We start from the raw sequence: 11,033 nt of genomic DNA, 5'->3' as shown, positions 1-11,033 counted from the left end.
TTTATATTTTTGTTGAGTGTAGGTTCAGAGTTACAAGGCTTTCTGTCAATTTTCGACCAATAAATCATTAATCTGACCTTGAAGAGCTCTTTCGATGTAATCCAAATTTTTATGGATTGCTAACATGAGCCCACTCTACACTCCTACAAAGTTTTATCAGAATTCATTAAAACTTCTCAAGCTGTTTACAGACATCTGTACACGTGCCATGCAAGCATAACCTCCTTTGCCGAGGTAAGGACAGTTACATATCTTTGATGCTACTATGCAGCTTAGTGCAAGTCTTTAAAATTTTTCCATGCAGTTTTTGGATGACCTACTTACATGTGCTTGGTATTCTGTCCATTGCTCTCTGACTCCCATGAATTCCCACCTGTAGCCCACAGAACCGGTCTGCGAGGAGGAAGCTGCAGGCAAGTCTGAGGTCAAGCCAACTCTGCAGAGACAAGAAGTGATTATCATTCATGTTCTTTTCCCGTGACATCCGTTAGCCTTCTTCAGAGAAACTTTTTATTTATTCCCTGGGGATTTTTGATACTTTTCTTACTGACATCTCTGTATACTAAGCTTGCTCAGTGTACAAAGACTGTCTAAACTACAGGAATAAAAGAAAAAAGTCTTACGCTCCAGTGTTGGAGGATAATTTTGGACGCCTGCGCAGCTTCCTTTGTAAGCCTGTGATGAGGTTTTTCTGTGTCATGGCTACAAGGTGAAATGAAAACACATTTACATAGCTGTATAAAAGAGCAAGCTCACAATAATATATCACTATAAACACCACATACTGGAGAAATCAATCAAGTAGGGTGTACGGCCCACTGTAAATCTGAAGGTTCCCTGAGGGTTCGTGGTGAACTGCTGTTCAACTTGTCTACTGCTGACTGATGATGACGTGGTGTTGGAACCCTGAAGAGGAAGATGACAAGGAATACTCAAAGAAAACCTTCAAGTGAATTTAAGGAGTTAATTCCTGCAATTTTCCTCACCTGTGTTCCATATTCACACCACAGCTGGTCATCTCTGAAGTACCAGCCTATGTCTTCCGCCTGCCCCCGAGGAAGGAAGCTTAGTCTCTGCACCTTTATACCTGGATTATTAGCCTGTAACGTATCAAAATCTATGAACACCACCCTGTGGAAACATAAAAGATTAAAATGAAAAGTGTACTTCTCTGAATGTGCTCCTTTTAAAAAAGATTATTGATGCAATAATTTATTTTCTATTGTCCTGACACAAAATCTGTATCTGTATCAACACTTATTGTTGATAAAATAATATTTTTTTCTATAGACAGGACCTCTGTGGTCAAACGTTTATATTTAACATGCTGGCCTTGCATGGCGTAAACATGGCGTGAGGAGGGGTTCAAAAGTGGCTTGCATATGTGCAGGCTAAAGCAACTTTAGGATGCATAGAAGAACTGATGTCTTCCAGCGATGTTGGGTGATGTTGTGTTTGATCAGCTGATCCATTTCATTTTAGGGCTCAACTTGACTGAACCCTTTTTCTTGTAAGCGTACAGGATTTACAGGATTGTTCCACCCTACAGGAAAAAGTTAATTTATAATAGCCCAAAAACTGAGTTTCGGTTTACCTTTGTAAAATTTCAAATGGCATCTGACACATTTCCATTTCCATTCCCTGACCAACTCTCACTTTGTTAAAGTTGCTGATACTATCAGATATAATCACAACATACTGACCCATGGCTTGTATTGATACTGATTCCCTTGGCTCCTGGTTGGCAGTAGTGGGTCTCAATCACATGGTCATTTTCAATTTTCAGCCACTGATGGCCAACTGACAGCTGCCACTCATAATTCTTCCCATTGACTGGAAATAAAGATATGTTAGACAGAATGCAGTGATCTCATAAACCAATATCTTATAATACATCAAGTGTTTAAAAAGAGAATATGTACTGTTTTAAGAGCAATATTAGCTTATTTTGAATTTGAAGACACCAACACATTTCAAACATTTCAAATGAGGGCAACAAAAGGAAAATTAAGTAGTACTAAAAAGAAAAAACTGCTGGAGGAACATTTTGCAATTAATTCGTTTAAATGGCAACATGTCAGTGACATGAATCTAGAGAAATCTCTGTATGCAAATCTGAAATCAGTGTGGGATGCCCACGAGCCATCCTCAGACAGCACTGCATTAAAAACAGGCTGTTACTGAAGGTGCTGAGTGGGCTCAGAAACACTTTCAGAGATCACCGCACCATTCATACATGCAGGTTAAAACTATCATGCAAAGAAGCTACATGTGACCATGATTCTTAGGCTGAGGCAAAGTGGAGAACTGTTCTGTGATCAAACTAGTCAAAATCTAAAATTCTTTCTAGAAAACATCAGCCTAAAGAACAAATGGATGGTCTGGGTTGTTATCAGCACTCAGCTCGTTATTTACACACTGTTGTTAAAGGAAGAGGAGATGCCACCCAGCGGGGAGCATGGCCTTATCCCAACTTTTGAGATGTGTTAGTGCCATTAAATTCAAAACTAGACATTTTTTTGTTCTTAAAATGCTACATGTTCTCATTTTACTGTCTTCTGTGTTCTAAACTATGGGCTTATAGTGATAGAGGCAGTGTAGCAGGAAGTTAAACTGTCACGTCAAACAGACCTGGGGTGTTCTGGGGAATCTGCTCCTCCTCATTATTGTCCTGGAAGCAATTAATAGAAATTATGCCATGAACACAAGCTCGCCTGTTTTTTTTCCAGACCCTGTCAAACCCCTCCACATAGCACACACACACTTACCGTCATCTCATAATAAAAATCCACTGTGACAGAATGAACGCAGAAAAAACACAATCAGTCAGTCTTAAAAAGCCACTTCCCGATTAAAACTTGAAAAAATAGTTTCGTTAAATCGCTGTATTTACTTGCGATCGAGGACCGAAGCCGGCGGATAGTTTCACTGAAACGATGGCTTACACTTTCGTTTCTGGGCTTCAGCTAATGCAATTTAGCGCGTACATAGGAAATGCTAGGTGGAGCTAAAGTACCGATAATGACGCTCCCCTAAGGCTATCTCTGGAGAGTGTACACTACAGTGGTTTGGTTTCTTTTCACAGCTCTTTCATGGTATTAAAGGAACAGTTCACCACAAAATTACCCTTTTGCACTTCCCTGTGGCCTACAATGTTATGAGGAAGAGTAGACAACGCTGATATTTGGTGTGAACAAAACTACCTGCAACTTAATGTGGCAAAGTTTAAGGAACAGGAACTTTAAAATATTCCTATTGCTTTACAAAGTTAAGACATGAGAAAGTTACATGTTACCAAAAAGGCTCTGCACTGGTTGTTGAAATTCAGAAGGACTGAGTTCTTTGACTCTTTCATATTGTGATGCTGTTTAATTAACATGACTGTTATGAAACAGCGCTTCTCCATCCAGTTGCTATTTCCCTTGCTAATCAATTAACTGTGCATGAGACTTCGTTGTTTCCCTTCCTTACTCTGTCAGCCCACTGCTGCCCATCTCTTCTCTCACTAACACCTACCTGTAAACAACACCCTACCCTCTGAGTTTTGCCCCCTCCCCTATTTTGTCAATGGCTTAGAGTTGTCTTACCTTCACAGACAAAATCTGTAAGTGTGTCTTAATTATGTGTGAGTGCCGCCATTTATATGTCACACCCCCCCGCTGTCAGTTCCCAAAGGCTGATTCTGTTCATCTGGACGTTGCGTTTTCAGTGGGTGAAACGTTTCGTCATGCATTGGAGAGACTTCTTCAGTCTCAGCTGACTGCAGGTTTCCCCAACCTTATAAATTGGTACATTTGCACAATGACTGAAACCAGCACCATTGAAGGGACAATGGGCTGTGAGGTCAGTTCCTATTCTGTACACTTATATAGGTGTTCTGTTAAAAGTTATTCATAAATTATGACGAAAGTTACTCATTTACCACTCGTCTCTTGATCATATCGATAATTAATCTCTTGTTTTGTTTTTGTACAGTTGGCCATAATGCTTTAATTTAGACACTGCTGGTGTAACTTTGCTTTACATACTATCCCGAGTGTGTTTGTGGTAGCATTAGTTACATCCATTACATCCATGCATATGTTTTTAAAGCAAATACTACTAACCATCAGGTCATTTGAATTTTCTTCTATTCACAGGTAAATTTCTAATAAATTATGTTTGGTTACGTTGCTTTGGTTATACTTACCATTTTTGTCCATTTGTTGAGGTTCTGTATGTGTGGGAGGGGCCACCCCAGTACTTCCTACTTATATAGCGTCATGATGTCATTGATTGCATCACAGGGTGCAACCAAATGCAGGGTTTTTCATTGTGTATAGAATTGTTTATTTTCCTTAAAGTAACATTTTGAGTTGTATTGTATGCAGTGTTTTACTTTTCAAACCATTTAGCTGTGTAAATGAGTTTGTCAGTTAGATGCATAATCTTATTCCTGTTTTTTGTTTAGATCATATTGTTTGGTCTAACCTATTTTTCAGTGGTAGAGAGTAATGAGATTCAGGTGTATGTAAAGTCCTGTATAAAGCAAGTGAGGTTTTGCCTACCGAGGTGTTTTTAAAAATGGTATAATGGAGATGTCAGAAATAAAGTACAATTAAAAGAAATTGATGCTGATTCCTCGCCACTTGGTCTACACTACCCCAAAGAAATATTTATATTCATTTACATTTCTGACTAATTTAGTGTTGACTCAACAAGAATCCAAATTTTATTATAATTAGAAAATAGGACATTTCTAATTCCCATCAAACTCTTAAGCCACGATCGCCCTCTGTAAATGTAAATGTAAGCAAGCTGTTGAAAAAATATTTGTTTAAAACTGGCCATTGAGGTTCTGGCGTCCTACTTGCATACAAAAAAGGGGAAAGTCTTGGTGTGTTGTGATTTTCAAACATTTTTTATTACATTTAGAGAATAACAAAGATGCAGTAGTCTGTTCTCCCAAATCAGTGAAACCCGTTTCTGGTGCATTTGTGCAAAGCCAAATAAACCACAAAAAGCAAAAACTGTGGCACAATGCAAAGAGGCACAGAGACTTTTCAAGGCAGTTTGTGTGTTAAAAGCATAAAAAGATCTCAAAGGTAATGTGCAAAAAGACCTCGAACTAATATTGCACAGTTACATCTAATTTTTCTACATTAAAAAAAAGGCAAATGTATCATATCCCATGAATTCAAAGTGTTTGTTATACACTTACTTTTGTTTAATTATTGGCTATAAGAACAAATTTTCCCCTCCATCCCCATATGGAAGTGTGGAAAAAAAATGCTCACTGTGACCTGAGTTGATAAGATGAATAATTTAAACAACCATGATGCTAAAAGGCAAGTTGGTAGAATGCATTATTGGAGTGGAAGATTGTCAGGCAGCATTTAAAAGTGTCCTTGTAAACTTCACCCATGACAAGGCCTGCAATGAGGTAAATTCTGAAATTCAACAATAAAAAGGATGTGTTAACCATCCAAAAATAAATCTCATATAAATCTCAAGTTAGAGGAACGCGGCAGCATCGTGGTTACGTTGCTGCACAGTCTTCTGGAGGTCAGGAAATCATCTTGATGGCTCACACCAGCACACGTCTCACCCTGCGTGTGTGATTGGTCCTGACGTTGGTTTGGATCATTGCTGTGGAAAATCATAAACAAATCAACAAAAGTCTAATGTTAAATAAATGTTACATCACTTTTTCATATTGGAACAGGTAGATATGGATAGTCAGTTGTTTATTAAAATGCCTCTAAGAGCCAACAATGAATTATTATTTCGAGTTTTTTACTACAGGATTAAAATATAAAAACTCAACCTCCAAAGTCAAGATTGTAGGATTGTCCTGCCACTGTGAAGGGCATGGTGCCTTTGTTGTTTTGTTGGTACTTGCTCTCAATGTCATCACTGGTTACTGAGCAGTCAGTGGAAGTCCTTTTCTGTTGAGACAAAATCCACAGACAAACTGTGATGATTTATGTCAATGCAATAACTCAGAAATTGTACTTTGAATAATCCTAAAAATGACATCCACTGCACAGATGACATACCCTGTGTTTGAACTTGTGCCATTTTCCACTGTCGCCTTCAAATTCCCACTGTGGCTTAGTGCCCAAGCTAAGATTCTGGAAACCTGAGGTTGCTAGAGCAACTCTGCGACAACAAAATCAAAAATATTTCATAAAACAGAAAACTATGTTAAATTCTCTCATCTTATCTTCTTGACAATTTTTAACTGAACAAAAATCCTTGAGGAAAATTAACACTCACCCCCTGACTGCTTGTGGTTGCCGGTACGTAGGTCGACGGGTGACTTTCCTCTTTCTGTTTTTACTCACCTGTTGCATTTCTAAGCAAACAAACAGAAATAAGGAACAATGACTGTTAAGAAAAAGCTGGAATTTAGCTGGAAGGGTGTTACAAATTTACAGATTAGTGAATACACTTCACCTTTAAATTTGAGCTCCAAAGTTTCACCATTGATGTTAAAAGTAAAGGAGCTTGTTGGATTTCTCTGAAACTTTTCCTCTATGTCAGAGCTCTTCACAGGAGTGGAGACACCCTTTGAATCCTGTCCGCGAGGGAGAGAAGAATCATTACCAAACAGACAAAGGAGAACAATTTCCATTAACTTAAGCAAAGATCTAGTTGCTATCTACCTTGGCTCCATACTTGATCCAACGACGACCCAACATGCAGTACCAAATCCACGCAGTGTTACCGTCATCCAGGCGTCTCACTCTCAATTTCTTCCCAAGAACTTTCATCCTTTTAAAGTCTATGCTCACCGCCCTGTAGAGAGAGGAAAGTTGAAGCATGTAGTGACTACAGTGTGCCTGGAAATAAAAAGTTCTTCATAAACTCATTGCTTACCCGTATGATGTGTTGTATATTTTGATGCTTTTGGTGTGGGGCAGCGAATACTGGGCCTCAAGGATGTGATCATTTTCAACATCTTTCCAGCCTCTTCCGTTATTGAGCTGCCACTGGTAGCATCGGCCATCAGTAAGCCTCTGGTCTGGTTAGAAAAACAAAACAAAAAGACATTATATATTACATTGTAATTAGTGACTTATTACTGGACATTAAAGCTGCTCTAATATGGCTCGAACATGTAAATATATGTATAAGGTAAAATGTGGCTCTTGCAGCTATTTGTTAGGAACTAGCTGATATTGTTGGAGACCAAAGTGTTAACTGTCAGCTAGATGGCCTCACACTGGACTGTAAAATACTTTGATAAACAGAGGAGTTCATGGTCGATTCAGGGGCTGCAAGGCGCCCAAGGTCTCGTGGCGGTAAAACAAGAACAAATTATCAGCCCTCCACCACAGGAGAAGAAGTTCTCTTGAAAAACGCCCATACTATTCAGTTTTTTTCTAATTCTGCTTTTGTGAAATTTAACATTTAACATGCTTACTGAGGCCTGTAGAGGCCTGCAAGCCTGAAATGTAGCTGTTTGGTTTCTTTGAGCATTGCACAGTTTGACATTGTGGGAAATTTAGTGGAACATCCTGTCCTGGGAAGACTAAAAACTGTCTTGAATGTTTTTCACTTGTGAATAATCTTTCTCGCTTAAATTTAAAAAAAAGAAAAAAGAAAACGTCTTGTGGCGATAAAACAAACAACTAAAAACCCCAAAAGCAAATACTCACCATGACTAGATGATGACCGATCTGGAGTCCTGCCGCTTGCACTGGAGGGCACACCTTGACTTACAGTGTGGTTTAGTCTACATTTGGAGCCGTAACGACAGTTTCCTTTAAGAGCATACTTGCAAACGTGTAGGTAAGCACACCTTTCTCCGTCCCTACAGTTTCCTTTGTTGTAAAACTTGCAGGGTACAACATCTTCCTCATTGTCTTCCTCATCGTCTTCCTCATTGTCTTCCTCATCTGATGGTTCAGCGCTGTCTGACTCATTGCTGACATCAGAACCATAAGTACTTTCATCGTCAGCCTCTGGACAAAACAACAACAAAAAATGCATGATATGCTTTCATATTTTGTTCCTTCGATATACAGCTAAATTCTTTATTTACTTTAGATACATCCCTGAATATATAAAGCAATATGAACAAATACAGGTACATATTTTTGGGCAACTTTGCTACAAGAATGGAAAAGCATAACAAAACATACAGTTCACTGTGGAACTCGACCTGCATTGAGGCCTGAATTCAACTACAAAGGGTAACTCTGAGCCAGACTCTGAAGGCACAGAAACAACATCTGATCTCACTAATGCTCAGGGCTTTGTGGTAGACCTTTCTTGTCAGCGCTGAGGATGTTAAAGTACATATGATACTAAGCAAAAGTCTTGAGTTACCCCTAATTTGTTTAGCTTTTGCTAGTAGAGTGGGGAAATTGTTCCAGAAACGTATTGAAATGTGTGAAAACACGCATGGAAATACAATATTGTCAGTGTTTGATTTTACCACCTTTATACTTTAACACAGCCTTAACTCTGTTAGGAAGGCTTTTTTTTTTCATTTCTTTAAATAGTCTTCAGGAAAAGCTCTCCAGGCTTTTTAAGGGCATTCACATCTCTTCTTTGGATGTTGGTCTGCCTTTTGTTCCATTTTCTGTCAAGATGATCCCACACTGCTTCAAAAGTGTTGAGGTCCGGGCTCTGGGGATGCTGGTCTATTGTGTTTTTCTAGCTTTTACTACACTGAGTGTGTTTGGGCTTTTTGTCATGCTGAGAAACAAACCCAGTGCCAATCAGCTGGTACTGCATGGTGGATTTAAATCTGACTGCACTTTTCTTATGTTCATAATTCAAATTGATGAAACAATTTTGACAAGATCCCCAACACCACTGGCTGACATGCAGCTCCGAAGTATGACAGAGCCTCCGGCATATTTTACAGATTCACAGTTGTATCTCTCTCTTGATCTTTGCACATATTGATGATGATTAGAAACATAGATTTCAAACTTGGATTCATCACTCTCTAAGACCCGCTGCCACTGATTTTCAGTCCCTGTTGTTATGTAATTTGGCATACCTCAGGCTTTTCTCACTGTTTCCCTTCTTTAAAAATGGCTTCTTCTTCTTCCGCTGAAACCATTTGTGATGAGGCTTCAGCAAACAGCAGATGGATCAATGAATATTTTACCCTTAATATCTTAAGCACATGACATTCATAACTTGAGTTAGGCGCCTTTTGTTTTCTGGAATGACTTAACATCGTTAAGCCAATGTTAAGTGGCTTAACAAACAAAAACAATGGTCAGGTACAAGCCCTGGACTGTAAATGAGTGATAAAGCAGCCAATGTCCAAAGGAAAACCATCAGAAAGTCTAGAGTAGCATTGTTCAATACCGCTTTAACAGCCTGGCTCCTTGGAAGCAAACTATTGAGAAGTGAGGGGTGGCTCAATAATTTTGTACACTACAGTATTTTTTATTTTGAAATAACGTATGACAATATAGTTTCGATATGTTGGTAATAAAGGCAGGCTGAAAACTTGTAAAGCTGCATTCCCTCACTTGTTGTTGAGCTGCTTTGTCCCTTTCACTTTAGAACTATGTTTAGCTATTATTTTTTCACCTGCTCCACCTTTCTATCTAATGTATGTTAATTATTTTATATATATGTATAAAATAACTTTTACAATTCTTCTGGTACTATTAGAAAAATCTGAAAACAAAGTTTCTGTGCCGGTTTGTATTGCAAATTAATAACTTGTTTATCTGCTGCCCCCTGCTGGCTAGTTAAACATGCTATTAAGAGTTTCACACATGTTAATAATATACGTTTATAAAAACGTATAAATAAATAAAAAAATGCATACTAACTTTAATTTAATTATGTAAATGAGGAATTAAAACATAACTATTAAAGTCCAGCTTTCAGGTTTTATGTAGGCATTCTATGCAATCGAGCTTCACAGTAAATGAAACAGAAAGTAAACGTCTAATTCTATACAATGACGATCAGTGTCTCAGAATAAGAGTTCAAATCTAGACTATTGGTCTTGTTAAAATATTAAATATGCTGCACATTTGCACATTTTAGGCATGTTTGACCTCACAGAAAATCTTTATGGAAACTCTGATAGAATGAGAGCTGTTAAAAATAATTCGCATGTGATTTAAAGGGAAATATAAACAAACAGTAAACAAAATACCACCAGACTTTATAAAATATATGAACAGTAAAATATAGAAATGTTACGAGGAACATAGCGCGAAAGATACTCACTGCAGGAGGAGGCCATTCTGCTTTCTGCAAAACACTTTCGTTTTCCTTTGGAAGAGCCTCTCCCACATCTGATTGCCAAGAGGCTGGCACTATATATACTAGGCTAGAATAATAATGTGATCTTAATAAGGCCTACCCAATGCAACAAAGTTGCCCAAAAATAGAGTAAACGTGTTAAGCAGCTTTTGAGAATTAGGTTTAGTGGGCAGTAGTAAACATGTGTTGGTATTTTCTACACTTTGGGAAGCAGATAACTGATGAGAAACAAACAATAAACAAACACCGTTACAAGGATAAAGATAGGTGCGGAATTGAAATAATATGCAATTCTCCCGTACAATGGAACAGCATCTTTGCTTGTGCAAAATGTTTATCTCTGTATTAAAATCTGCAACATAACATCATAGATTTTTTTTCCTATGGTGTATTATGAGATACATTTTGTTAACGCTAAACTAAACTAAAATGAAATAAAATGAAATAAAAGTGAGCTGACTCTGTCCCTGGAGTCTCCCTGTCTACAGGTGGCGGTAGTACGCTCTTTTCAAACACGAGAGGAAGAATGTAGGGTCCCTCGCAAGGAACCAACAACGGGGGCAAGGAGTCTTTTCCTACAAAGAACGCTCGATAAACGGGCTGACACCAAGTGCGAGAAATAGGAAAAATGGAGTACGCAGACCACGAGTACACCAGCAGCACTTGCGATATGCATACGCCCGTGGATTTCACATATAAAAGTAAGGACAAACGACAGAAAGTGATTAAATAAGCTAACTATAGCTTGGAGCTAGCTTGCGCACGTAGGAAGTGAGAAGTACAAGTTATGCTGCCTTCAT

The 11,033-nt window shown here is 38.4% G+C and overlaps 2 protein-coding genes across 2 annotated transcripts in view; both read right to left on the bottom strand.

Moving 5' to 3' along the window:
- The window catches only part of LOC102198339 (uncharacterized), an 8,308-nt gene extending 4,076 nt beyond the window's left edge, over positions 1-4,232 (bottom strand). The window contains exons 1-7 of the mRNA XM_005733499.1: positions 4,190-4,232; positions 2,632-2,671; positions 1,704-1,833; positions 987-1,131; positions 786-906; positions 624-702; positions 325-436 (exon numbers count right to left, since the gene is read on the bottom strand). Coding sequence (XP_005733556.1) covers positions 325-436; positions 624-702; positions 786-906; positions 987-1,131; positions 1,704-1,833; positions 2,632-2,671; positions 4,190-4,192 — 630 coding nt within the window. The 5' untranslated portion in view covers positions 4,193-4,232. The remainder of the gene's footprint in view (positions 1-324; positions 437-623; positions 703-785; positions 907-986; positions 1,132-1,703; positions 1,834-2,631; positions 2,672-4,189) is intronic.
- Positions 4,233-5,117: 885 nt separating this feature from the next.
- LOC102198056 (uncharacterized) lies at positions 5,118-10,229 on the bottom strand. Its single transcript, XM_005733498.1, has 9 exons — positions 10,198-10,229; positions 7,644-7,949; positions 6,862-7,006; positions 6,648-6,780; positions 6,439-6,559; positions 6,259-6,337; positions 6,039-6,141; positions 5,807-5,927; positions 5,118-5,628 (listed from the first exon to the last, which is right to left on the bottom strand). Exons 1-9 carry the CDS (start codon positions 10,211-10,213, stop codon positions 5,567-5,569), a joined length of 1,086 nt encoding a protein of 361 aa, XP_005733555.1. The 5' UTR covers positions 10,214-10,229; the 3' UTR covers positions 5,118-5,566.
- Between the last annotated feature and the right edge of the window lie 804 nt (positions 10,230-11,033).

Source organism: Pundamilia nyererei, unplaced genomic scaffold, assembly GCF_000239375.1.
Source record: "Pundamilia nyererei isolate P.nyererei 1_Seehausen unplaced genomic scaffold, PunNye1.0 scaffold00052, whole genome shotgun sequence".
Lineage (NCBI taxonomy): Eukaryota > Metazoa > Chordata > Actinopteri > Cichliformes > Cichlidae > Pundamilia > Pundamilia nyererei.
This window is presented reverse-complemented; position numbering and strand designations above follow the sequence as displayed.

Excerpts from the sequence above, each read along its gene's own strand:
- LOC102198056 (XM_005733498.1), bottom strand. Across the intron at positions 7,007-7,643 it reads TCGGTCATCATCTAGTCATG|ACCAGAGGCTTACTGATGGC; the intron begins GTGAGTATTTGC and ends TTTTCTAACCAG. Across the intron at positions 6,142-6,258 it reads CAACCACAAGCAGTCAGGGG|AGTTGCTCTAGCAACCTCAG; the intron begins GTGAGTGTTAAT and ends TTGTTGTCGCAG.